This window comes from Rhipicephalus sanguineus, chromosome 1 (assembly GCF_013339695.2).
Source record: "Rhipicephalus sanguineus isolate Rsan-2018 chromosome 1, BIME_Rsan_1.4, whole genome shotgun sequence".
NCBI lineage: Eukaryota > Metazoa > Arthropoda > Arachnida > Ixodida > Ixodidae > Rhipicephalus > Rhipicephalus sanguineus.
In genome coordinates this window covers 58,028,475-58,055,081 of record NC_051176.1, presented here as the reverse complement: position 1 = coordinate 58,055,081, position 26,607 = coordinate 58,028,475, and the positions used below count along the sequence as shown (strand labels likewise).

The following is a 26,607-nucleotide window of genomic DNA, read 5'->3' as shown; positions in this document are numbered from 1 at the left end:
AGTAATGCGTGCGGAAACATATGCGTTCCCGATTAGTTTAGCCGCTAGGCAGCAGCAAACTTTGTAACGTCGTCCGGATCACAGCGGCGCTTTCATTCTAGTCGGGCCTAGTTTACAGTGTTGCTTGTTTTGCGCGTGGCGCTCGTCTACGATCGTTCTTTCGGACCCCATGCACGCACGCCATCGGCTCCAATTCGTCGATGTAAATACGCTGTACCGTACGGATGCCTATATGGGAAGTACGTGGCCCGCCTTTACTTGGGCAAGACTTTCATATTTCTTTTGTACTCTTTCCCACTTTTTTATGAGCTGCACGGCGAGGATATCAGAAGTGAATTCTGACGCGCGCATACTCCGCTGTAGTCCATCAAACGATTTTTTTATTTATTTTTGTACAGCGGTGTACTGGAAGAGTGAACGTTGTCGGGTACTGTATACGAAAGCAGAAGTGGCGGACGAGGGGACATGCTATCGGGGGCCCGACGGCCACGCTTCTGCGCCCGGCCCCTTCACCGAAGGACATCGTCGATTCAGCGAGCGCTGTCGACAGTGACAAATCTGTCGACGTGCGAAGCATCGGCAGTAGCAGCAGTAGTGTGTCGCGACTCTCGCGCTGGGTCTCGAGAAGCGCTCGCCCTGCGACGATCGCGAATGCGTGAGCACGATCACTCCCGAGTCTTCGTCGCGCGCGCCTTACTTTTGCACAGCTTCGTCACGCTCTGCTGCGCAGCACAAGAAACCAGAGAGCTGTAAGCAGTGGATCGCCACGTGTGTTTTTTCTTGTACGAGTCGCAGATGCAGCTAAACGTACGGGAAGAGATGGCCCACTTAATCTGCCCTTGTATGCTATTTGTTCAACAATGACAAAAAAAAAAAGAGCCTCACTGTTAGGACTCAGTAGTCATCAAATACAGTCATCTCATGAGCTGAGCTGATTTTCTGGCGGTTAGCCAACAGTGACTATGCATTTCATTCACCAAAACCACTTTCGAACTTTCTTAGAGACACCTGTCTCATTGAAATACTTCAATTTGTGCAATATTAATGAGCACTAACAGACAATAATGCCAAGGAAAGTATACGGGATGTTATTAGTTGTAAACGTAATGTAAATGTGAAGAAAGAAAAGTGGACGAAAAGGTGGCTTGCCGCGGGCAGGGACCGAACCTGCGACCTTCGAATAACGCGTCCGATGCTCTACCAACACTTATAACATCGCAGGATTAGCAAAATAGGCTGGCAATATTAGAAGAGTGCTACATGGTGCTGCACAGCGTAAATCGTTTCTTTATCTACTTCCCCGCCATTTATACCAACCGACAGGCCGAACATGTGACACCTAGAGATCCGAATGCGCTTTTAAACTACGAGTAACGTCCCTCTCTCTCTCTCTCTCAGACACACGCTATCCTTCACCGGATAAACATAAATGAAAAATGTTCGAAATGTTCCGACGGTTAGATTTGAATTCTGAGCCGCTGCTAATGAATCCCGATGCTCTACGCCACAGTCGCATGCCACATGGGGCGGAACAGAAAACGTTCATGAATGTCCCACTTGCAAGCAAGAGCCGCTTGGCGCGTTTTCCGCAACATTGATGCCTTCTCGAAGAATTTTCTTCGTGCATGACGCTTGACACGTGTTCACAACGCTGATGGAGGCTCTTCATGTTGCCATTCATTCGAAGGCGAGTGCACCTCAAAGGGGTCCTGCAACACGGTCTAAGCATGTCATTCCTATCGCTTCTTCCGGTACTGTGCAGTGCGGCAATATCGCAGCGCAAGTAGGAACAACGCAAAGTAGTCATAAATGCATTGCAAGGGAGAAACCACCTTCTTCTCCGACTAAAGCGACACAGAAGGGCAATTTTCGGCATCGAAAGTGAACGTTTGGTCACGTGACTGTGAGACCAGTGGCTGTGCGTACAGGGGTGCTAATCTGGACATTGCCAAATTCCGCCATGTTGTCGAATTCCGCCATTGGTCCAGTCTGATTGGTCCGGAGGGCGACTATCGCCTCTCCGATTGGCTTAAATTGCCGCCATTACGAAATTCGACACGACGCCGGAATTTTACAGTGTCCAGGATAGCCCCCCTGATGGCCTTCACACGGCAAGTCACGCATAACATTCGCGTGGTCCTAGGTCGTACAATTGTGCGCTAAACACATAAAAAATTATTTATACTCAATCATATGCAAAGGAATTTCTGTTTTTAAATATGTTTTGAAAACAACTGCGACACGACAGTCGATGCGCTGCTGTGCTACCATTTGCATAGGCCACCATGGGGCGACGTACGCTTCTGGTATGTCGGTATATAAGAGGCGCGTGGAGATATGAAGCAAAACGTGACGTCTCTGGAAGAGTGAAACGCGAAAGGGGACGTTTTCTCACGCCATCTCCTCGGGTTTCAAACTTTGAAGACTAATAAGTTCAGTTCCTGCGCAGCAATATTTAAATATTTGTTTTTGCGTTCTTTCAGCACTACGCACACTATTGTGCTACAAAAGGCAGTCGCAGAAACGTCGCAGGACCCCTTTAAGAAACACCTCAACAACAGTGCTATGCACATTAACTGTCACAAACACTGACAGATGGTTTCAACTTTAATCGTTTGTTTTTTGTTCTGTTTAATAATTTTATTGCGAGAGAAGTACGGTAAGGCCTCGCGGCATGCTGCTACACCGGAGATACTGGCGACGTTTGTTGCACAGAAAAATCAGAAGCAACTCATGTATTGCATATTTTTATAGCCGCGCATGAGAGAAACCTACAGGCGATCAACCATGGCGCCCACGTATTGCCAACAGAACACAGCAATTCGAGATATAACGAGCGGTGCCCTTTCAAGTTTGTTAGTCGTCCTCTTTATGTCAGATACCGTGATTATGTGACAGCCGACCTCCGAGCATGCGCTATACAGCGGATTAGCATGCTGCTGCCGCTTCAATAGGTACAGAAGAACCCCGCTGTTACGTTCCTCACTGCTGCGTTTTCCCGGCTGTTACGTCGTTTTCCGCCGGTCCCGGCATAGCTCCCATAGGATACAATGTATTGGGAACCCCGCTGCTACGTCGTAACTGTCGGACCGTTCCCGTATGATACGTCGCGAAGTGCGCCCGGAGCCGACCGAATGACTACCAAAGAGAGCGGCCACGGCGCATTTTCACGCAGCTTGGCCTCGTTTGACCGTAATATTAGCCGCATGAGAGGCGCAAGCAACAGAACCTTTCAATTGATGCAAACAAAAGCATGGCCTTCGAGATTCAAATGGCAAAGATGGCGTCTGTGACGTAACTGCTCGCGAAAGCAAGGCCTTCGAGATTGGCATTTACTATTGACAAAAGCATAGCCTCTGAGATTTGCATTGCACAAACATGGCGTGTATGACGTAATTGCTTGCGAAAGCAAGGCCTTCGAGATTGGCATTCACTTCTGCCATCGCGTTGGCGTAGACTCATCATCATCGTTATTTGTCGGAGAACGGGAGGAGTTCGAGCTGGTTGGAGCTCGCATGGTCGTGCGTGCGGTTCGCGGTCGGACTCGCCGCGCCGGTCGTGATTGCGTGCGCTTAGTTCTTTCATGCCTACAGCTGTTGGTGTTAAAAAAATCACATGCGTTGATTACATTCCTGTGGATAAGGCCGTCCTAAGCTCCGCGTTTCTATCCATCGACTAGATCGCGGCTGAGCGCGCCAATTTTCGTGCTGCTCGTAAGAATTGAAATTTAATTCTGTACCACTAAATATTTTGCCGTTTTTCCTGTTTTTCGGCTCTTACGTTTCCCGTCTCTTACGTTTATTTCCTACGGTCCCTTCAAAAACGTATCAGCGGGGTTCTACTATAGCCATTTTGACTGGCGTTTAATAGCTTTTTTATCGCTCAGCCGTTCTGACTCTTTTGGTGCACGAGACACGAGCTTAGAAACCAACACCTAGCCTGTGTTCGGAGTTATTATAATACAATTATTATATTTTAATAAAGCTGATATTCGATTTTGTGTCAGTGGCCTCGACAGCGTTCCGTATGCGTCACAGGGACCAGCCGGTCGTGAACAGTGGACGATAACAGGATATATATATATATATATATATATATATATATATATATATATATATATATATATATATATATATATATATATATATATATATATATATACATACATAAACGAGAAATCAAAAGAAAATCCCCTACACTATGCTGGCCCACGCACGTGATAACACCTTATCGTTTAATCGTTCATAGCTGCTTATGCAGACACACGCACGAACGCACAAAAAATTTTTCTCTACAACTGCCCTTAAGCAAATCAGCGCCGAGAGAGACTCACGTTGACTCAAGGAGCCCGCACGGGAGAAAAGAGGAACCTCTCCAACACGACGGCAAAAAAAGTGCACGCGCACACATGATCCAGAAATAGGGCGCAAAGCGACGCGACTAAATTCGTGATTTCATGTGAAAAGCACGATACAGACAGGCAACGTAGATGGTTGCGCACGGGAATACAGTGCGAGGGAGCGTAGTCTTGGCACGGCATGATGGGACAGAGAAGAAGAGGCCAAAGGGGCCGTCAGGAAGGCAAGGGCGGCCACAACATCCACGCCAACTTTCAAGGGCGCACGCCAAGAGCGTGCACGGCTGTCGTAAAGGCAGCGCTCCCATCGCGCGGGAACCTTCCAGCACAGAAATGGCCGTCCGTTTATCACGCTCCTCACAAAAGGCAGCACGTGTCTCGCAGTGTCTTTGTCGCTCCACCATCTTCCGGTTGCAATTACCGTGTTTTCCATTTTACTTTTTTTTTTAATCGCGCGGGAGCGAACCGGCGCTTCTGTATGGAGTGACTGCTTCACTCGTTCCTTCATGTTTTCTTGCCACACTTTTTTTTAACGCAATAGTGTTAAAGAGCGCGTGTCGCGGAAATTCCGGTGTTAGCGGCGGCGGCGTCGTCGGTTGCGAACAAAAAATCGGCGTAGTTCGTGAACAAAACATCGCCATGGATGCAAATAAGAATAGTAAAAAACTAGGAGCTCTTTCTCTGTTGGGAAAATGGGGGTAAGCGATGATTGGCCTGTGCGTGCCTGAATTACTATTTTTATTTATTTATTTATTTCTGTTGCACTGTGCAATAATCCCTCCTAACTTTTTCCTTCCTCGATGCCGAGAATCGGTACTTCACCCACGTGCTCAGCAGCCCAACACTTCTGTTGCTACAGGAAACAAAGGCTGTAATGCGTGAAACAATGAAATGCAACAATGAAATGTCGCAACGTGAAATGGCAAGTGACCTCGATAAAGCATGAGATGTGCATAGAAGAAACGGCCGATCGCCGACAAGCGCACGATCAAGACAGCATCAATTACTGGAAAACGGCGCGTATATAAATGCGCAAGTGAGCGGCGCACCTTCGAGAGCCTATGTGTGTACACTCGCCAGCGCTGGGTTCTTCGCGAACTATGCCGCCGCCGCCACCACCGAAATCTGTACCTGATAGAAGCCTCGCTCAAAATCATGGGCACGAGGCGGAGTCGGACCCAGGCCGTCTGCGTGGCAAACAGGTGTTCTGCGACAAATCCACGACTGTGTTCTGTTCTTTCACATCGGAGCTGTTTCAAGCCGGCCGCAATCTGTCCAACGCGAACAGAAAACCTCGGACGGGTACGCGCCACAGGAATTGGGCAAGCCCCACTACCGAGTACAGCATGTGCGAGCGTTAAACGAAAACGAACAAGTGAAAAAGACAGAAAGAAATAGAGAAAAAAAAAGAGAGAGAAAGCGACAGAAAGAACGAGCAAGGGAAAAATAGAGAGAAGTAAAGGGAACAAAGACATAAGGAGATAAAGAAGTCAGAAAAACATGGAGAGAGAGAGAGAGAAAGAGAGAGAAAGAAAGCGATATACAGAGAAAGAGATAGAGAGAAACAGACACGAAAGAGAGATAAAAAAACAGAGTGCAAGACACAAAGAGAAAAAAAGATAGAAATGAAGAGGACCAAGGAAAGAGAGAGCAAAACAAGAGATAGAGAGAGAGGAAGCGATAAATAAAGCAACAGATAAAGAGAAATAAAGAGAAGAAGAAAGGAAGACATTGAAAGAAACCGATACATAAAAGAGATACAAAAAACGGGGATGGGAAAGGGAAGTGAGTGTGAGGAGGAGGAAAAGGAGGAGGGGTATGGCATAGTTTAGCGGAGGCGAGTGGAGGAGAGAGGCGTGATGGAAGACATGCAGGTTGTCAAGCTGAGAGGAGGAGGTGCTGAGCGAAGATGAGGAGCAGCGGCGCAGGTGCGAGTCGGGCGTGGGAGAAGGCAATGTGCCACCGCGCCGCGTGACATTTGTGATGACGTCCTACTAACTTTGCACTGCATGATTAAGGCTTCCCCTCAGCTCCGCTGTCCCTTGGTGTTTGCGAAGTTAAGTCAGTCACGCCTAACTTTTTTTTTTTATTCTACTCGAACGACAAGGAAGCAAAACGAACGCGATAATACACCCACATGTAACAGCGACACCAGAGGCCATAGCACGTGCGACACCCAGCCTAATAAAGAAAGTTTCTTTAAAAAACGCGCCCTTTCCACCGCAGCCAGTTTCGTCCCGCTGGCAGGGTATAATTATGGCACATGTATAAAGGCTTCGAATTAACTGCAGCGCGATTGGCGGTAGGCGTCCTATTCAGGTGTGAAAACATTAATGTGCATCGCAAGCACGGGCTCTCATTCTTATCAATTAACATGTAATTTCTTGGGGTTTTTTTGTTGTTGTTGTTTTGCTAGCGAGAGCGCCGACGTTTCATCAGCTGCGGCGCACGCCAAGTTCAGATGGCCAACAGCGCTATGTCATAAAAGTACACGACTCCTCACTCACTCACTGCCTTAAAAAAGAAAGAAAGAAAATAGTAGGGGCTCTCTTGGCGAACACTGCCATCTTCTGAAAGATAACTTCATTTCGACACGCACAACGTTGTCTTCGTCCGCATCTGCATTGCCTGTTGGGGACTACAAAGCACGCGCAAAAGACGTCACCATTCTCACAATCTGCGTGAGGCGGAAGCTCCGTCTTTTAGGCGCACCAAACTTCATTCTCGCCCGCTACAACGTGGCCTATTGTGTCCTCGGTGCATCTAAGGCCGATTGGCTGAACGATTCGAACGTTCTCCTAGTCATCTGGCGGTCGCGCATCCATAACCCATGCACTCAGTGGGCGCGCACATTCAGTCTGGATGTCCTTTCTGGCCTTGCGCGCCTGTCTTCATTCTCTTCAACACAGCGTGGCTGACAGTGTTCCCATTCCAAGCAGACCCCCTCGTTGAAGTCAATGCCGGCGCGCAAAGCTGCTGCTGTTCCCTAAAAGTGATTGCAAAGTTCAGCGCAGATTCGAGTCTGCATTGCACCGAGATTCCGGCGTCCGTTAAACTTGCCGTTTCTTCGCTTCCTTTCGTTTTTCTTCGTTCAAAAAATTCTAGCTGGTATTTCTTCTCCTAGTTTCACAGTCTTTCCAGTCCATTCATTCTGGCGCTGCCCGTTTCGCTCGCTCGTTCCTTAGCTCGGAGCGCTGCGGGCGCGGTTGCGTGACGAAAGCGGTGGCGCGCGTCCGACACAACTACGAGCAGACAATTGCTTTGCCCGCAATACCACAACGCGTCTGGGGCTGCTTTCTCCTTTAATTCCTGGCGTGTTCCCTCCGCCCCCCCCCCCCTCTTTTGTTCTGGACGTTTTCGGCGGCCGAGAGGCGGACTTCTTTGTTGCCGCAACCGACGCAGCGGCGCTTTTGTGGCGGCTTGGTCGACGACGACAGCGCACGAAAGGAGAAGCGAGGACAAATCGCCGGTCCGTTTTGCGCGGCCTAAACAAGGCCGAACCAAAACGCACGGACGCCGGCGCGCGACGACACGAACGCCGGAATGCGGCTCCCTCCCTCCCATTCGGTTGCTCATTGTAGTTGCGCGCCCCCTGCCGCACGCCACGAAGCACTGCCCGTTTTGTTCTCCGCAGGCGCATCTCTCGCGCAGCGCCGCTTCTCCACTGGACATGCGGCGAAGCTTGCATTGTTAGATCAGGAGACATTTCGCAGAGCGAACAATGGGACCGGCGCGCGCACCGCTTTTTGTCGTGTCCCATTTTTTTTTTTTTTTCGTGGCGCGCATCACCGACCGCGCGATTTCGGGCAACATCGTTTGGGTTTCGGTTGAGCGCTCGTTTGGAGACGGCAGCGCGTGCTGCCCAGCCCGCGCATGGTTTAAAACCGAAAGATTTGCGGCCCGTTTTAAAGCACCGTCAACCCTCTTCCTGCCCGCATGCGCGATATTTCATTTCCTGGTTGGGCGTCTGCGGCACGCTTGCTAGCGGCATCGCTTTAAGAGCACACGAAAGTTCTCGCGACGAGTGAGAGCGACAAAGGGCGCGCACCGCTTTCTCTAGGCAAGTTTGAACGCCAAGCGTATTCCCTCGTTTCACTTTTTTCTGAGGATGTTACTGCTCGTTCTTAAGAGTGCTTCGAACCTCGAAGCACAGCGTCAATGTTTCCATTGGAACCAGACGTTAAGCGACCTGGTAGCAACGAAAGTAGGAACGCAGCGTAACACTTGCTAGAGATGTTCGGCTTATGGTGCGGTGCCGCTTACATAATGATCATTCGATAGCAACGCGTTATAGACAACATATTTTCGCAGTGCCTAGGATTTAACCACGGATCAGCGCGCAAATAGCAGATGTCATGAGCTCGGCTCTGAGGGCCGCTAGGAAACTAAGTTATAGGTGGAGGGAAACCGATGAAGAAAGCGAAAAAAGGTGGAGAAGCTGCGGTTTTACTGGGAAGAGGGGAAGAGACTAGGAAAACGTGCATAAATGACGCATTCGTGGCTTCTACCGCGGTCGGCATCCTAAAGTTATTCCTTCTGATAGAATTAACTCTGTCGTGAGCACGTGCAAGAGCAGCAGCGAGCGTTTGTCCCTGAACACTGCATCAAGGACACGTTGAAGTGTCTCTTCGAGAACAAAGTTGAAGTGTCTCTTCGAGAACAAAGTTATTGTAAACAACGTCGTCACCTACTCTAACGTGGAATTCAAAAGATTGTGTGAGGGCTAATCCTATAGCCGTAGCCGTTAAAGCTTCGCATTGTTGAAGTCCTGGTTGGGTGGAAAGGATAGGCAAAGGGTCTAACCACTGCTGCCGGCTTTTTTTTAAAACATTGCGCGAGTCACAAAGAGAGCATGGCGTCTCATGACAGCGCACGAACCAACTCTGTCTGCCCCTGAGTGTTAAAAAGGTAGAAATCCTTGTGTGCCGACTCCAAGAGTCACCCGAGCGATAATGCAGCGGTGACTTTCTTGGCCGAGGTATGAATGATTTCTCTGATCTGATCTAACACCAATTGTTCATGTGGTCCACGCCGCAAAGCTGATTGTAAATGCAGCAACGCCGCTTTTGAATCAGTGACAATGTATACCTTCTCTTTCGTTATTCTTGGCTGACGAGGCGAAGTGCCCCACGAAGAGCTGCAAGTTCCGTTGCCATCGGTGTTGGCAGGTGGATGTCTCGAAATAGGATGCGGTGACTCTGACTCGAAAAACGACGGGACTCGCTGAAACCTTGATTTTAGTCAAACCATCAGCATAACTGTGGACGTGGTCAATCAGCTTCTTATACAAGAGCAAGCATAACTGTTTAAACGGTCGATGAATTTTTTTCTAAAGTTATGTAAGCAGTTAGGCTACAACAAGAGCACATCATTCGCTATATTTTTTTCTTTTCTGCTCAGACTGGCAGCGCAGGCAGCCTCCATTTAATCTATGCCATTTACCTACGCGATACCGTCGTTAAATGTGCCCATACAATTCCTCGAACGCGCAGATAGTACAATAATTCACCCGTGTGTTCGGTAGAGAAGCGATGCTCTAGATCAAGGTCACTAATCTTCGGCACGCCTCTGTAGCTTAATATCGATCGTAGATGACAAGCACTTGCAGGCGAATACTGTTCGAATGAACTGCGGTCGCGTGGGCTCTGCCATCGCAAAATTTCATAACAGCGCTTGTAGACAAGGAGTATGAAGTCACATATGGACGAATATAAGTGCATATTACTATTTTCCGAAGTGAGCACGTCGGTACAATGTTCATGCACTGCAATTAAGTCATCTGAACAGTCGCCTGGATAAGAAAAATCTCGTTTACCGCGGCGCCGTAGCGTTTATGGTATATGCACGGTCTGTGTGCGCCCCTCCCTGCCGTGCCTGCACATGGTTCTGTTTCAGTGTCTATAATCTTCTCCATAAATTCTCGCCAGAAAAACAAACAAACAAGCAAAAAGAATGAAATCGTTTCAGTCCCCAGCCAATGGGCTCGCGGCGCATCTCTGATTGGACGCCGTTTGCCTAGCGTCTCAGCTCGAAGACGTCGCGCGAGCGATCTTTTGTTTTTCCCGTTCTTCGCCCAAATACAGCGGCTTGCTAAGCGTCCCAATCCAGCCGCTTCCCACGCCTTTCTTTCTGACTACATCATTCCGATCGGCGGTACTGTTTCTGCTGCCGCCGCAGCCTCCGCGAGTGTTTGTCGGGGGGCTCTGCAGTGTTTGTTCAACTCCGGTCGCATTGGCGCTTCTCGGTCGTTCTTTTGTTAGCCTGCTTGCGGGCGAGTGTCCTTTCGGGCGCCGCCCGCGCCTTAAGGCTTAGGCGAATCTCGGCCGGGTGTTTGTTTTGCGTCCGTTCGCTCCGTGCCTCTCCCTCTGTCTAAGCCCGCCCTCCTCCTCCTTCGCGCTCCCCTTCCCCGCGACGCCTGCAGTGTTCGCTCCGCGGAGCGGTAAATTAAAGAAGCAAACAAAACACGCAACGAATTCACGCCGTGCTCGGCTCCTCGCTTGATGCCCGAGTTCGCGAGAGCAGTTTCATTCCTCTCTTATTCTTTCTCTTACATCCTATTCGCGCAACGAGCAGCCACTTGGTTCCGTGTTTGTCGCCGAGCGAAACTTCTTTCGACGCCTCCCCATCGCTCGCTGGCAGACTCGGGAACTACGGCACGCTGATGTTGCTGATTGCGCTTCGGTTCGTCGGCGACGACAGTTTGTCTTTCCCACCGAGCACGCGGCATTGTCTCGCGCGCGTGCGTGCCTTTTAACCATTGTGCACGCTGGTTCTACAACTTCGCCGCTCGCTACGGTTCTTTCATGCGTACTTGTATAAATCGGGAGTACAAAAGCGTGGCGCGCATCTCTAATCCTACCCCGCGTTCATATCCTCCGCAGAAACACTCCTCAAAGGCAAGATAGGCGCCAGAGGAAGAGGAAGAGGAGGAGAATGACAAACACTCTCGACTTCGCCGGCGGGAGACAACCATGCGCGCGCCTTCTATAGGGATGAGTTTGTTTGTTTGTTTGTTTTTTTCTCGTTCTTTTCGTCGCCTTTCTTTCTTCTTTTTTTTCCTCTCCACTCTTACAACAACTCGTCGCTCTCAGCACCGCTCCGGGCGCCCACGGGCTTGGAGAGAACTCACGCTCGAGATATTTCGTTGCCGTTATACTTTATTTCGTTCTTTCTGGGCTCTCTCTCCATTTCTTTGTCCCCGCGCTGATCAAACAGTGGCGGTTTATTTACGAGGACAACATTTCAACGCGAAGAACGAAAAAAAAAAAAGGGGGGAGTGGCGCGCTTGCGGAGTTGAAGAGTCAAAACTCGCAGAATAAGTGCGCCACTCTGTATGGAGCGAGGCGGGCCGCTAGTTCAACAAACAATAGCCTGCGCTCGCGCGGGTAGAAACTGTATAGCAGACTGCGGTGTTTCCCGATCCAATGTGGGTTGCGCCCGTCTCTCTCTTTTTTATTTCTCTCAACAACATTCAGTTAAATTATCCATCGTCCTTCCCTTTGCCCGAGCAAAGAACTAGCGCTGAGTGGTTTAAGCAAACAATTTGTATAGGTCCTCATGGCTGTAACAAAAAAAACAGCAAAACGAAAAAAATTAAGCGGGGAAAGGCCCTACAGGACTGCGACGGGGCAAGAATTACAACATAATCTGGCACTTCTTTATTCATATTTTTTTCCACGCCTGATGAGCGATGTTTTCGTGAGTGTGACGGAAAAGGAACAGGCACACTTCTTTCGCAAGTATGGCGCTGTCGTCACGCGCAGCCATTCGTTGGGATGCGAAAAAAACAACAAAAAAATGCCATGAGACAGAAGTTCAAGAAAGAAAAGCTCGACGAGCCGGTCCTGCAAGCGTAAACTCGCGGTTCGACGAACCGAAATACTTGGACGAAGGGGAAGGAAAAAAATGGGGGCGAGGAAAGCTAGCACTTTTCACTGGGAAGCTTCTGCAGGGAACGAAGTTACGAGGGAAGTTATAAATTAGCCCCGCTTTGTAAATACATAGCATCAAATGCTGTAGATAGTCTGACTTTAGCGTGTGTGTGTGTGTGTTTTTTTTTTACTTTATTAGCTCTTCGTCACTGCTAACGAAGGTCACTAAGCGGTAAACGCGGTAAGAAAAACAGAAAATGATAATTGTTGGCGTTTTACGGGACAAAACCAGGATATAGTTATAGCAGTCGTAGTGGAGGACGCCGGATCATTTCGGACCACTTGAGGCTCCTTGATTTGCACCTAAATGTAAGTACACGTGTTTTCTTGCATTCCACCTGCATCGAAACCCGGTAGTCGTGGCCGGGAATCGATCCCGCGCACTCGAGCTTAGCGGCGCGACACCTAACCTGCCGTGCTAAACCCCCGCGGGCAAAATAGAAAATGAAACGGCGCGTCACGAAGTGCAGACCCAGCATAAACAAAATAAGTTAAGAAAGCCGATGCACGTTTGCAGTGCTATACGTTCGCAAGTGTTCTTTCCACTGGCTAGCCACCTTCGATAACATTGTGCCTATCATCAGGAGCGGTTGGGACGTGCTTTTACGAACGATCCTATATAGCCCCTTCGGATGCAACATAAGTCCGGAGAGGCGCCACCCAGATGACCGAAGAGCGGCAGCCGAATGCTTCCGATGCACTCAGCGAAAGTCTCCGAAGGCGGGTGTATTGGCCGCCCGGCTCACGACGTCATTCTCGAGTGCGCGCCCATTGGTGCAGGCTTGTGTACATCCGCCCTTGAGGAGGAAATGCTGTACACGTCTAAAGTTGTATCCGACTGTAGTGTAACAGCCCCCCCCCCCCCCTCTTTTTTTTTCCAGGTACGGACCTAGACGCTGGTGCTAGCGAACATACGAGATGTGTTTGGCGACGCGCGCGCTAAGTAATCCCTCGTTTGAGAATCATCAAGAAACGCCATACACCGTTGATTCGCCATGCGATAGATACGCGAAGAGTAATAAATCAGGGGTAAAATTCCCTATGTAGACCAGCAATGGCTTGCGCCTTCACAAATAAGATGTTCGGCGTCAGGACTGGATTGGAATTTGTTCTTACAAAACAACTACACTACACGGCAAGAGGCTTTTCTGAATACAAACTCCGGTGAAGAATAATCACGGCAAAATGTAAAGCAATGTATACGTTGGACAAAATTATTCCGTGCTTCTCATTTTGTTTGTTTGTTCAGATGAGTGGTGCTAGCACATCTACGACGAGTACGGAACAAAACTTCTCGAGCGGCTGTAATTCGTGAACATCTCCTTGATAGTATAGAATAAATAAACCACGTATGAAGACGGCCTTCTGTTTAATTTAGGGTATCACTAGTAACATCTTGTTGGAATAAAAAGAAGAGTGTCAGCTGTGCGCAGATTTCTTTAGTGAAAAAAAAATCTTCGAGAGCTACGTGGTTAGCACACGAATCATGCTTACAATACCAGCGCGATAGCCACGGAGGTACACAAAAAAAGAAGGGCACCGGACGAGCGCTGTCTAACAACTGAAATTTATTGAACAAAGCTGAACACACGAAAAACCGACACCATGCGTGCGCAGGATTCTAGGTCACGAGGAAAATTTGCAAAGCATGTGTACACAAGGTACACATGCTAGGTACCATTTTTCCAACGGCACGTAGAACCCTGCTCACGCATGGTGTCGGTTTTTCGTATTTTTAGCTTTGTCCAATAATTTTCAGCTGTTAGACAGCGCTCGTCCGGTGCCCTTCTTTCTGTGCACTTACCTCGTTTTCGCACTGCTGTTTTAAGTACGCATCGATTACAACTTGACCATCTTTCTACCTTTGCACGAAATGTGATCTCCTTGGATCTCACCTCGAGGAGATGTGACTTGGCATCGCCGAGCCTGTCCGGAGGTCGGTGCTTGGGTCGCAGTTTGTAGAGATGGAACTCGGCTTGCAGCACTTCTTCCTTGGCCGACTCGCTGGGCGTCACGTTGAAGAAGAAGCGCAGTGGACTCTCTGCACGACAGGGAACGGGAATAGTCATCGTTAAATATACAGAATCAATCGCTCAATCAATCAATCAATCAATCAAGGACAAAGGCGCAAGGAAAACGCGTCAGGACATTCAGTGCCACTCAGTGTTACGTTGGTTGCCCTTGAATGTCAGTTTCCTTGACAAAGATTTCCTTGGGCACATGAATATCTAATTTACTTAGATGTAGTGTACCACGCGTATTTCAACCCTCGCTTGCGCACAAGGTTCTCGCCAGCGCGTGACATATGCACCAACCTAATAACACTTCACGAATTTCGCGCGCGCCTTGTACGTTTTGCTTCGTTTTTGTTGCGCGCGTGCTTTTTTAAAACATCTCCATCGCCACTACGAATGAAATGACGAAGAAAAACAAAGAAAACGACTGAATCGCTTAGTCTCCTACTTTTTTATTTCTTTGCGAATTAGAAACACAAGCTTCATTTTTAAAAAAGCCTGCCTGGTTGACATTACTGCTAAAATGTCTAAAAGTACGTTATGCTCGGTAATAACCAACCCGCTTATATATGCTTGAAGCTGTCGAGCAAAGTTTAGGTTCACGTAAAAGAAACTATTACGACGGCGTCTTTACTCACGTGAAACTTGAAAAAGCAACGCTATTATAGTATGCTTTTGAAAGTGTTGTCACTGCATGTACATACATCCGTGAGCAAAAGTATACGGTCCATTGCCGTCCGTATACCTATGCCGTCTGCGCCGTCTAGTTGCGAGCCGTCTGCTGTCGAGAGCATTTCTCTGACAAATTCCGTCAGAGTAATGCTCTCGACAGCAGATTGATCGCGACTAGACGGCGCAGACAGCGATTTCGGCTCGCGCTTCCGTGGTCCATATACTTTTGCTCACTGGTGTACGTGTTCATCTCTGCTACATTTTTAAGTCGACCATTTACAACTTCCTGCTTACAGATCTTCGGACATAACCTCTCATATCAACTATGATACTTGCTTTAATCCCGCAGTTAGACTAATTATTCACCCTTCTTTTTCTTGGCTCTAGTTACTGCATACTCAAGGTGTAGGAATCGTCCAGTGAAATATAAGAAATCGTTCAGCATTTAGCTATGCAGTCATGGAGTTTCGAGTGGCCGCTCTTCTGTGACGATTTACGGCCATGCACTTCTGTGAAAGTGTCTTGATGGCGGGATCACTTAGTCGCCCTTCAAAGCACTCCAATCCAGGCCATCCAGGGACTGCAGGCCCGCTTATCTACCCTGCAATAGCGAGTCAGAGAGAACGAACGGAACAGGGCCCGTATTCGTAAAAACGCACGTTAGGCTAGAACAGCACGTAAGACAATATTTCAACCAAACCCTATACACCGGACATATCGTTAGGAAAGCCGGTCGCCCAATAGCAAAAAGAGCTTACGAAAAAAAAAAAAAATCTCGCAGGGTCCTTTGTGCATTCGCGAAGACGACTCGAAGGCGAAATGCATCATCATCAGCGGAGCTTGAGAGGCCACGTCACTTTTTCCACAGCACGCCGCGTTTTCAAGGCCCGCGTGCTTGTTGATGTTGATGCTGTGGCTGAAGAAGATGATGAGTTATGGCTCAGTCCTGTGTAATGGGTGGGCAGCTTTAAAAGCACACACTCGTTGCGCAATTCACATGGCGTGATGCCTGGTGCGATTCCACGCTTCTTCCCCGCAATATTGCATCGGTTAACGTGACTCCTCGACCGATGTGACAACTTGATAGGGTTTTTTTCTGAAGCATTTTCAAGCACTGGCGTGGCTCCGTGGTAGAATACTTGACTGCCGCGCAGAATACCTTGGTTCGATTCCACCTCAAAACCTGATTTTTATTGTGTGATTTTTGTTAAGGTCACGTCAGCTTTTGAACCCCACGCCATGTTTTTCAAGGCCCGCGTCTGATGAGGCGCAACGAGTTTCGTGAATTTGACCGTGAAACCCTGTTCCAGAGATTTGCGCCCATTGCTCCTATTTCTTATTTCTCGAGCATGGGAAACCTACAGTGAGCACAACATTGACGCCGCTCGCCCACATGGCAGTAACAAAAATCCACGCGCAATCTCCTTCGGCAGTTGTCTGAGTGATGCGTGGAGCTTTGTTGTAGGACACTGCATGGTTGCTGCCTTCCCTGGAACGTTTTTTTTTTTTTTTTTTTTGGACGGCCTCGCCACGGCGTCTTTCGCGTTCGTCGGCGCCTGGAACGGCCCAATGGAAGTCGCCTCCCACGACTGCCAGAACGCGTCTTTGGGATTAAATTTTTGCAAATTCCGTATTTTCCTGATGTACAATCCTCCATGACGATAAAAGGTGTGTCTCCTTTTACATTTGTTTTGTACTACCGGTACAACATATTCATGTGATTCAGACATATTCACATTCTGAAAGCATACATCCCTAGCCCACTGGGTAAAACACTCGGCTTCCCAGGGTGGAGCCCCCAGGTGCGACACCCATCAACAGAATTTATTTCGATTTTTACATTTATTTCTCTAGCGCTACTCGTCGTACGTGACGGACGTACACACGCGAGTTTCGTTGAGTCGGCATTTAAGGAATGTTTGCCCTTAGGAGTGCTAATTTATGCCATGGCTAACTTCCCATGGTTGTATTTTTTTTTTTACTGCACTATATGTCTACATTACAGAACACCTGACAGAACCTATACGCTGAAAACCCCGTGCATTGATTACAAACACCGCGTGCACATCAGAAAAATATCTGACACAAGAGTCTGCGAGCGATGGAAGTTTATTTCACACAGTCTTGGTGCCGTATGCCGCAAGTATAATAATGTTTACTTGGCGCAAAAGGTCGCCAAAAAAAAGAAAACAACATTTATCGCCATCAGCGATTCGATCTTTCTATAACCTTTAAGGATTAGAGTGACAGTCATGGGCAAAATAGCTTCAATTAAAAGGCGAAAAAACGGCCGTTTTCTGCGCACTCCGTGCGAAATACAAAAACCTTAGCATATTTTGCTATAACCAGAAACAAGAACACGCATACAATGGCGCAGGATAGAACACTGCATATTCCTGCATCAGGAAGTCTGTCTGAAATGCCATACCAAATAGCTGAGATGACGATGTATTGTAATGACGTGTTCCGGGCTCAGCGTCACTTCGCTTCTTTGAGCGGGCGAATACACTTTCGCCTTTATCTAGACTTGTACGTAATTGATGACATGTACACAACTAGGTGCTTTTCTTTTTCTTTTTTTCATTTATCGAGCACTTGTCGCTCCGTAACGGTCACTGCAATGCAATTCCATTTCTTTCTACAGTCAATTACACTTAACTGTGACTCTAAGCACAAGACACCAGGGACAGGAGGTGCCGCTTTTAGCATTCGTGTTTGTTTCGCTCCACTTACGCGACCTCGACGCACGTTTTGACTAAGGTGATCCGGAAACGGCTAACAAGAAAATCGACCGTTTTTACCGAAGGCAGCTTTAAAAATAAACAGCGCTCATCTAGAGAGAAGGCCCTGCAGGGTGTAATGACGGTTTCGCGTGTTCCGGAAACGTTCTACCGCCAGTCCATGTAGCCAGATGCCGCACGCACGCTTACAGCGTCCGCACGCGATGATTCGCCTGGTAAGACGTTACAAAACGACAGTGAGATAGCTGTAAGAGCTTACCGCAAGGCTCTGAAGGATGGGTTAAGGCAGCACGAAGGTTCGCGCAGACAGCTTATCACGGAATGCGTGCCAAACTGCTGCTAACTGTACTGTGCTACGCCGTCCACCATACCCACCTCGTCTGTCCTGTCTTTCCCTTTCCTATACTTCCTACGGGCCGAATTCGCAAAGCCTTTCTTTCGTAAGTGTTCACTGCCATTGGCCATCTGGCTTCGCTAATGATATGTCCAGCATCGTGATTGGCTGAATGCTTTTGTTACGAACAACTGTAGCGTAATAAGACGTTTCGAGCTAGTTGGTTGTTCATACCGAGGCGAAAACAGCGCGAAGAGACAAGTACGAACAGACACAAGAAAAGGCACAGACACAGGCGATGTGCCTTTTCTTGTGTCTGTTCGTACTCGTCTCTACGCCCTGTTTTAACCTCGGCGTGTAGCGTAATGACGCTTTCGAGCATAATCAAGTTCCGTATTTAGACGCACACTACACTCGGCAACAACCTGAGAGAAAACTTAAGCTCCGCCCACAGAACCGCGGTGCGCCTGTCCTTCACCGGCGAGAGAGAGTCGTGCCACTTGCTTTTCCGCTCAAACCATCAGTACTTTTGCTCAGCTAATGTGAGTACTACGCATATTAAGATTTAAAGGTTCGTCGTTATCGCCTAAAACATTACGGTTGGCTGGACAGCGATGTCAGAATCCTTGAAGAAATTTACCAAGACGTTCAAGTTTCCGACCTGAAACCAGCGACACAAACGTGTATGGGGATAGTCAACTATCTGAAACACTCGAGAAGTGCTCGACGTCACAATAATGAGCAAGCGCTATTGGGTGGAGCAATTATGCATATTTTCTGAGAGAGTACCAAAGATGGCTGTGGGGGAGGTGACATTTTCTCTTAGGTTGTAACCGAGTACACAAGCCCTAGCCAATATTGGCTAGTGCCGGCTAACTCCGCTGTCATAACAGCAACTTTGTTTTCATGAAATGGCAATGGAATGATCTGCTGCTCGTCATCTGTGAGTCGCAGGCGCCTGCGACGTCATTTCTGCTGGGCTTGCAAGAGACTCTTCCAAGTCTCCCCCAAGACGCTAAACAGCGTACACCACGCCATTCAATTCACGTGCGAAACAGAGAAAGACAATGTCTTGCCTTTTCTGGATGTGCCTGTGCGTAGGGCTGATAATGGCAGGGTGGAAACGACAGTGTATACTGGAAGCAATGTGACACCGGGAATTTTTTGTCCTTTGAATGTCATCACCCGACCGAACACAAACGGTCCGTCGTCGTCGTGAGAACGTTTTTGTAACGTTGTGATGCAGTGCGCACTAATCAGCAGTTGCGGCTACATGAAGCGGAAAACGTGGTTGGTGCACTGGAACGACGGCATTATCCCAGGACGTTTATTAACGACCCCCAGAAGCTCATGCGAAAAGGAACGAGGAGTGCGCCACGAAAACAGACGACGTCCATTGTGTCTATTCCTTACGTTCAAGGTGTATGAGACTCTGTTCGGGTAGCCTTGCGTCCTCTGGACATATAAACCGTTTTTAAGCCTCATTACACCAAACACGTTTTCGCTAAGCCCAAAGACCGCACACCTGCGAACGATCAAAGCGGTGTCGTGTACAAAGTAGAATGTGGGGATTGCGACGCTACTTACATCGGCGAAACAGGCAGGAAAAGATCAACCAGGCTCAAAGAACCCAAAGGGGACGTCGATTAACCCTTTAAGCCCTGGATTTTTTATTATGGTCCGGGACATTTTTTGTGCTTGTTTTCCTAATAGTTATGACCTCAGAAGACCACAAATGAAAAATTGAGCCAGTGGTGCAAGTATTAATCGATTTACATGCATGACATCAAATTAGGTCATCAGGGCTCAGCGGTTGTGAAATGAGAGAAAGGGCGTCTTTTTTCCTGCTATTGACTAGAGTACACAAAATGTGAACCACGTCTCATTTTTCAGTGTGATACTCGTTGAAACGGCTTCGGTACGTCGACCCGAAAATTTCGCTTAGCCGCCTCAGCTGACCCGCGTCGGCGTCATCCTTGACTTCGGTCAACTTTTTTCTTCTTTGTGGCTCCCAGCTCCGCAAGCATGCCACCATTTTGATGTCAATCGCAGTGGGGATCATTGAAGAAGTATTCCCCCAAGAATGGGCAGTTTTGGTTTCATTTCCGAGGTGCTAGGGGAAATGATAGTTGATGGTGTCAATTGACACCGCCAGGGCCGAAAGGGTTAAGCCACCAATGCCACGCGTTCCAAGACAGAGCTCGTCGAACACTGCTGGACAACAGGGCATACCTTTGACTTCGACAATGCGACGACGCTGGCTCGGGAACAAAGGTGGGGGAAAGAAAACTCCTGGAATCGTGGTTCATCCGTCGCGACAAATCGGCTTGCAGTAGAGTCACTGGAAAATCAGAGTACCGCAAAGGTAGGCTGCACGCGGGCAACATTGAGTGGCGGCGGCCATGTCCCTTCCAGAGCGTCCCGCGGGTTGCTAGCGTGTGTTGAGAAGTGACCGAACTTTTAGCCTCAATGCCGTGTTACGCTCGGCAGAACGGCATTATGTGTGTGTGTTTCTTCAAGAGGATATTAGAAGGGATTTCGAGTCATCGACAGGTATGGATCGACTGCGCGGTTAGCGTTGTAACTAATGAAACGTACGGCGAATGTTGCCATGTGCTCGCGAACTCTCTTCATGGCACCATCGGTATCTTTTCGTGTCACGCGCGGGCGTGTTCGCTAGGTCCGGAGCTGTAAACATAGTTGCATTAGCGCAGTGACATCATGCGAGATGCCATTTAATTCGACATTTGGTGAATCTTGACTCTTTGCCTAGCTTTGCAGTCCGTGTTCAGGTTCACTGCACTCGAGAACGTTATCGAACAACATCGATAACATTCAACATTGCGTACTTCGACTGATCGCTGACGCATAGCTTGTTCGCGCACCGTGCTTGCTGTTCAACTGGTTGATATACGTAATAGAAGTTGTGTGTGTACGGTAATTGGAAGTTGTGCGCGACGTCTTGATTCGGAACGCCAGCAGCCGAACGCACGGGCGAATCGGCGTGCGGTAGGTAAGGTGCATCTTATCTTGCGATACGTAGAAAATAGGCCATCAAAAATGATTGGCATCATTACTTAATTGTTTCATTTCCTATTTCTTGTCTCCTTAATATTCCCAAAGTTGCAATGAATTTGCAAATATTTTGCTGTGTTCCGACAAACAGTTCTTTTTTTGGCGTTGCCAGCGCGTAAACAGCTGGGGTTCGGTTTCTGCACTGCTGCACTTTTTTTTTTTTCATAATGCACTCTTATCAAAACTTCCTCGGCACGGTGCTTTATGTTCTTTTGATCAAAAATAGCACATCCCGGAATTTTTAAAGCGCATGCTACTGCAACACAGTATGTATGTAGACCTAGGACTTGCATAAAATCGACTCCATCAATGCGTGGGATCTGCTTTTTTTTTTTTTTTTTGCTGTTGCCATTTCTCACCAACTATACAGTATTTTAAGGGTACGCTCGGCGCAATGCAGCATTAGCAGCATTTTTTTTTTTGCAACCAGCTTAAAAATACGCTTGATAACATTGCCTTATACCAAGTTTATCAACAGAGTTCCACGCTTCTGTTTTGTGCAATGCCAAATGATCATGCCAAAATTGCCTTCAAGGTATACCAGTAAACAGTTATTATTTTCATAAATCCTTGATTTCGCTCTCGTGCGTGACGCGCTTATAACTCTGATAGCCTACGTAATCTGTTCAACAGATCGAGGTATAAACAGCCGAGCAAATAGAAAGGTATGTAGTTATCAATATCGCTGACCATAGCGAACCGAAAATGTGAAGTATCCTGTCGCATAAGATCTTTTCCAGCAAAGTTAGCGTAGTTCACTGCAGGAAGGAGTGTTATTCGAGGGGGGCGAATTCGTTCAGGCCAAGTATGCAGCCACGTAGAACGGCGCTCTTTGACATTAATTTTTCGCACATGGCAAACGAGATTCCCAGAGCAGCTCACCAGTAACGTTCGATTGATGGTAAGCTACTCTCTTCTGGCATCTGCATGTAGTGGCTTAGCCAGGGGGTGGCACACCGGGCCCGTGCCCCTTCCCCGCCCACCCCCCCCCCAAAAAAAAAGATTTTCCCCGTGGCATACATAGCTCGAAATGGCACCCGATCACATGTGCCTGCCAGGCCCCCGCTTCAGATCAAGGAGGTGCCCCCCCCCCCCCCCGCAAAAAATGTCTGCTTACGCCCCTGTCTGCATGACGCGTTCAAAAAAGGGAGGAAGTACTTCTGGGGACCGTGGTACTGCTAAATGTCCGGCCACGCTCTGCATTCAACGCGCCTGCACCCAAAGCGCTTGGAAGGGATATGGCGGCGAAAGGTCACGTGATGCGAGTAAGCCAATCGCGGCGGCGGCGGCGCGCGGAAAACAGATGCGATACTCTGAAATTTTTCCAGTGACTCTAGCTTGCAGCAACAACCGTGGCCCCCTACCGGACATTTACAGAGACATATGTGGCTAACTGTGGACTGGGCGAGCTCGCGCATTTGGTGCCACTCTATACTGAGGATGCCACCTACATAGGTGGCAAACGTCTGTGTAATTTTGTTATATTTTTGTTGGGTTTAGTCGGAGCAAATCTTTTAGAATCATGAACTCGCCAGGCTTTTCGTACATTTTTGCACGTATAACGCGCGGACTTTTCCTTAAATCCTTAACCGCGCTCGCAACGTGTCCACTTGGTGACATTCTTTGCAGACGCTATCCTTGCTCAGTCAAAGCCACCTACAACGCCACAACAAGGAAGAGGTGCTCGGTGCACGCTCTATGCTGACACAGCGCTTGGCTATTAGCCATTTGCGATTGCGGTGATAGGCCTGTTAATGCGTGAAGTTATGCTCACTTCTGCCTTGTGGAACATTATAAAGGGTATCGTCAGCCACATCAATACAAAATATTTTTTCAAAGGCAACTCCTAACCGCAACCGACAATAAAACTCGGCGTCGCTCCCGCAGAAGCCTGCGGTGGCTTGAAAAGGTGGAGCTAAGGCTCGAGGCTGCACTTGGATCTCGAGCAGACATCTGAACATGTGTCGTGTAGTGCGACTGTCCTGAATAAATTGTATAAGTGTAGGTATTCTAATAACATTGTTATATACAGCGATCAATAATAAACACCTTATTCAATGGACGCACAAGGCGAAGATCAGCGACTGGCGCCTCTGGGCCTAGACACCTTTGTGTAACCCTGCTTCATTCCAACATCTTACCAACACTATAATATAGCTGTTAACACTCGCCACAATAGATATGACCTTTTAGCATTATCGCATATGAACTTTAGCCTTCATCTATCCCCCTCCTCCTCCCCCCTCACACACACGCACACATACACTTTGCGAAGCGATCCTCGCATAGTCACCAACGGCTGAAAAGAAAATTATGGCGGGTTAAGTGCCAGGTGCCTCAACACATCGCTTAGATCGGTTCGGCGGCACTCTCAATCGAGACACTTTACAGACGCCGATACCAGGATGACCTTATCACTGAGTTTGATCGTGCCGAGCGTGCGAGGAGACACAGCAAGAAAAGCGATAGCCCTGGAAGGAATAATAATAAAGGAAACTAAATATAACTGCGGCGCCTTGACGCGGAAGTAAAAAAGCGTGGCGTGCGCGCCGATCGCACCGCACCACTGCGTGAGCGGGCGTCGCGCGGCAGCAACGGCGGCAAACTTTTCGCAGCGACACGCTCCCTCGCTTCGCACGCAACGCGCAGCATGCGCCCTCGCTCTCTCGTGCTTGCTCCGCGTGTCCCAGGTGAACGCGCACCTCCGCGCCGGGTCTCCCGACTACTCTCACGAGAGACGCTTTCAATCAACGGCGAGCCACCTTCCTCGCACGGCGGGCACGCCATGCGGGGAAGCAGCAGCAGCAGCAGCAGCAGCACAGACGTGCGCGTGTCTACCACCGCCGCCTCGCGCTCGCCGACCGCTCTCGTTTCGAAATTGCCTATCGATCTCGTTCGTTTCGCACGCGGAGTCGTTTACGTTACTCTTTACTTTCTCTCTTCGGTTCTCCGCCCTACACCGTATACCACGCGGTGCGCCCCAGACTGAAAGTTTCGCAAAGAGGCCGGCTCCTGCGGGACCGACGCACACCGGTTCCTCGGCCCTCCCGTGCGCAGTCCTTCTCAAACCCTTTCTCGTTTCGGAACTTCTTGGTCTCTTTTTTTCTCGCTAGCTATTATTTTAACTTTTTTTCATATTCTCGGCCTTCCGCGCTCCGTCGGGTTTTAAGCCCCCGCCCTCCTCCTCACTCCTCTCTTCTAAGTTCATGCTGCGCCAGAGACTGGAGGAGGAGCAGCAACGTGCCGTGGGCAATTAGGCTGCCAGTCTCTTGTTGGTTAGCACAATCACTTCTGTTCACTCGTTTATTTCGCGAAGTTTTCCTCAGCAGGCAGGCTTGCTCAGGTGTTCTACGCCACGAAGCCTAATTTGCCGTCTAGGTCCCTTTCCTCCTTCTTATCTTCTGGCTAACGTGTTTTCCAGTGCTATTATTCTTATTATTGCCCATAGCACTCGTTCAGGTTCGAATTGCAGCGCATGCCACGTGCAGACATTTTATGTTCCTTTTCTTGGCACCATTTTCTTGCGTGTTTATAGGCGCCGCCGCACAACGAAATATTTGGGCTCAACCTTGCCGTTTTTTTCTCTCTTTTTTTTTTGAAGGGGGTCGGAGGTGAAACCGGGGGGGGGGGGGGAGGCGCATGCTACATGTTCCCTTTCAGAGTTGCCGAGCACTGCTCACGTTTTATTCGCCGCATATAAGCCGTTGAAGATGCGGCGAAAGTGAGCAACGTGAATATGTAATCTATTGGCGTAGCCAGCGGGTGGGAGGGCGATTCTCCAAGCTCTCCAAACTTGCCAAGATGACCTGTTCTGGCAACAAGCGTAAACGCTTTTGCACTGCCAGGCACAAAACCCAGTTCGTCAGTTGTAGCACGAACGCATTTAAGATGATTCCGTTATCATGCGGCGCTTGTTACGTCGGGCAGACTAGGATATGCCTTAATGAGCGCCTGCGTAAACACACGAGCAATGTACGCAACGACAATGAAGGTTTGTTGGCACAGCACGCCAGCAGGAGCGGTTGCGTTGTACATGACAACAATGCTGCCATTCAAAGGCACAAAGGCGATTACACCCGACTAACTATCGAAGCAAAGGAAAATGTCCAGACGCATGCGTCAGTAAACCGTCTATTGATTTCTTGGACAAATAGCTTCATTTCCTTGCAAATCGCACGCACGGGAGGCGCCAGCGAGTCTTAATCGCCTCGTGGACTTGTTGCCCTCACTATTTTGTTTATGGCTGCTAACTTGCTTTGTTTGTGTATTTTCACACTTTCACTCTGTTAGTCCCATGTGATCCATTAATAATGAACCTTCAGTTGATAGTCTGCGCTTGTCTCTGTCTGTTTCGTCACGTTCAGTTTTCTTCTACACAGTATACCAAGATCACGAATTACCAACTCGCCCAATCGTCCACTGTGATTGGTATAACTGCTCTTTTTGTTTTCTCTTTTTCCTCTTTCCTTCTCCCAGCATACGATAGCCAACTAGAGGCTTTTCTTTCTTTCTTTCTTTCTTTCTTTCTTTCTTTCTTTCTTTCTTTCTTTCTTTCTTTCTTTCTTTCTTTCTTTCTTTCTTTCTTTCTTTCTTTCTTTCTTTTCTTTCTTTCTTTCTATCTATCTATCTATCTATCTATCTATCTATCTATCTATCTATCTATCTATCTATCTATCTATCTATCTATCTATCTATCTATCTATCTATCTATCTATCTATCTATCTATCTATCTATCTATCTATCTATCTATCTATCTATCTATCTATCTATTATGCTGGTACAGAGTACAATGCCAGCAACGAAAGACAGTGCAAGTCGACTGCTGATTCGGACCGTCACTGAATGACGAAACCAGGACATTGTACAGTGCGTGACCTGAGAACAAAACTGACATGGTGGGTGAAGCAGGCGTCCATTGATCTTTGTTATACAGGCAGGCAAGATCCCCCGTGATGCCGTTCTTTGTTGTTTTTCGCCCCTCGTCTCTCACTATTCACTTCGCAGCACTACAGCCTTTCAAAACATGCAGGTTTCTCACTCTTCAACCTGTGCTGCTCCACCAACCTCACTCTCGTAGTTCACTATTTTACAGCGTAAGCTGTTATAAGCTCACAACAGCCGATTTTGGTGGCGTAGTCGTCCGCCGCCGCCGGTGTCCGTCGCAGCTATCAACAAAGTATGCAGCTATGTAGTGGGCCTACTGTTGCGTAGGCACCTGGCGCGTAGTGGCACCTGGCTACTTCGCAAAATGATGATTATGGCATAGTGCGTGTACCTCGCAACTGCACAGTACTCATGGATTTTTTCTCTCTTTTTTTCAGTATAGCGACTGCTATGAGCAACTTCACACGATAGCCGCGTCCTGTCGCTGGACATCTGTCCGCTAAAGGTAACGTTAGATCTGACGTAAGTGTTCGAGTCAAAATTATCTCGATATGACACGAACTGTAGACTCTGGAAACGATAGTACGTGCGTTACTT

General features: G+C 48.4%; 1 protein-coding gene across 1 annotated transcript in view; it reads right to left on the bottom strand.

Annotated features, from left to right (window-relative positions):
- Positions 1-26,607, bottom strand: part of LOC119391718 (bone morphogenetic protein 4) — a 261,822-nt gene that overhangs the window by 86,172 nt on the left and 149,043 nt on the right. The window contains exon 3 of the mRNA XM_037659376.2: positions 14,184-14,329. Coding sequence (XP_037515304.1) covers positions 14,184-14,329 — 146 coding nt within the window. The remainder of the gene's footprint in view (positions 1-14,183; positions 14,330-26,607) is intronic.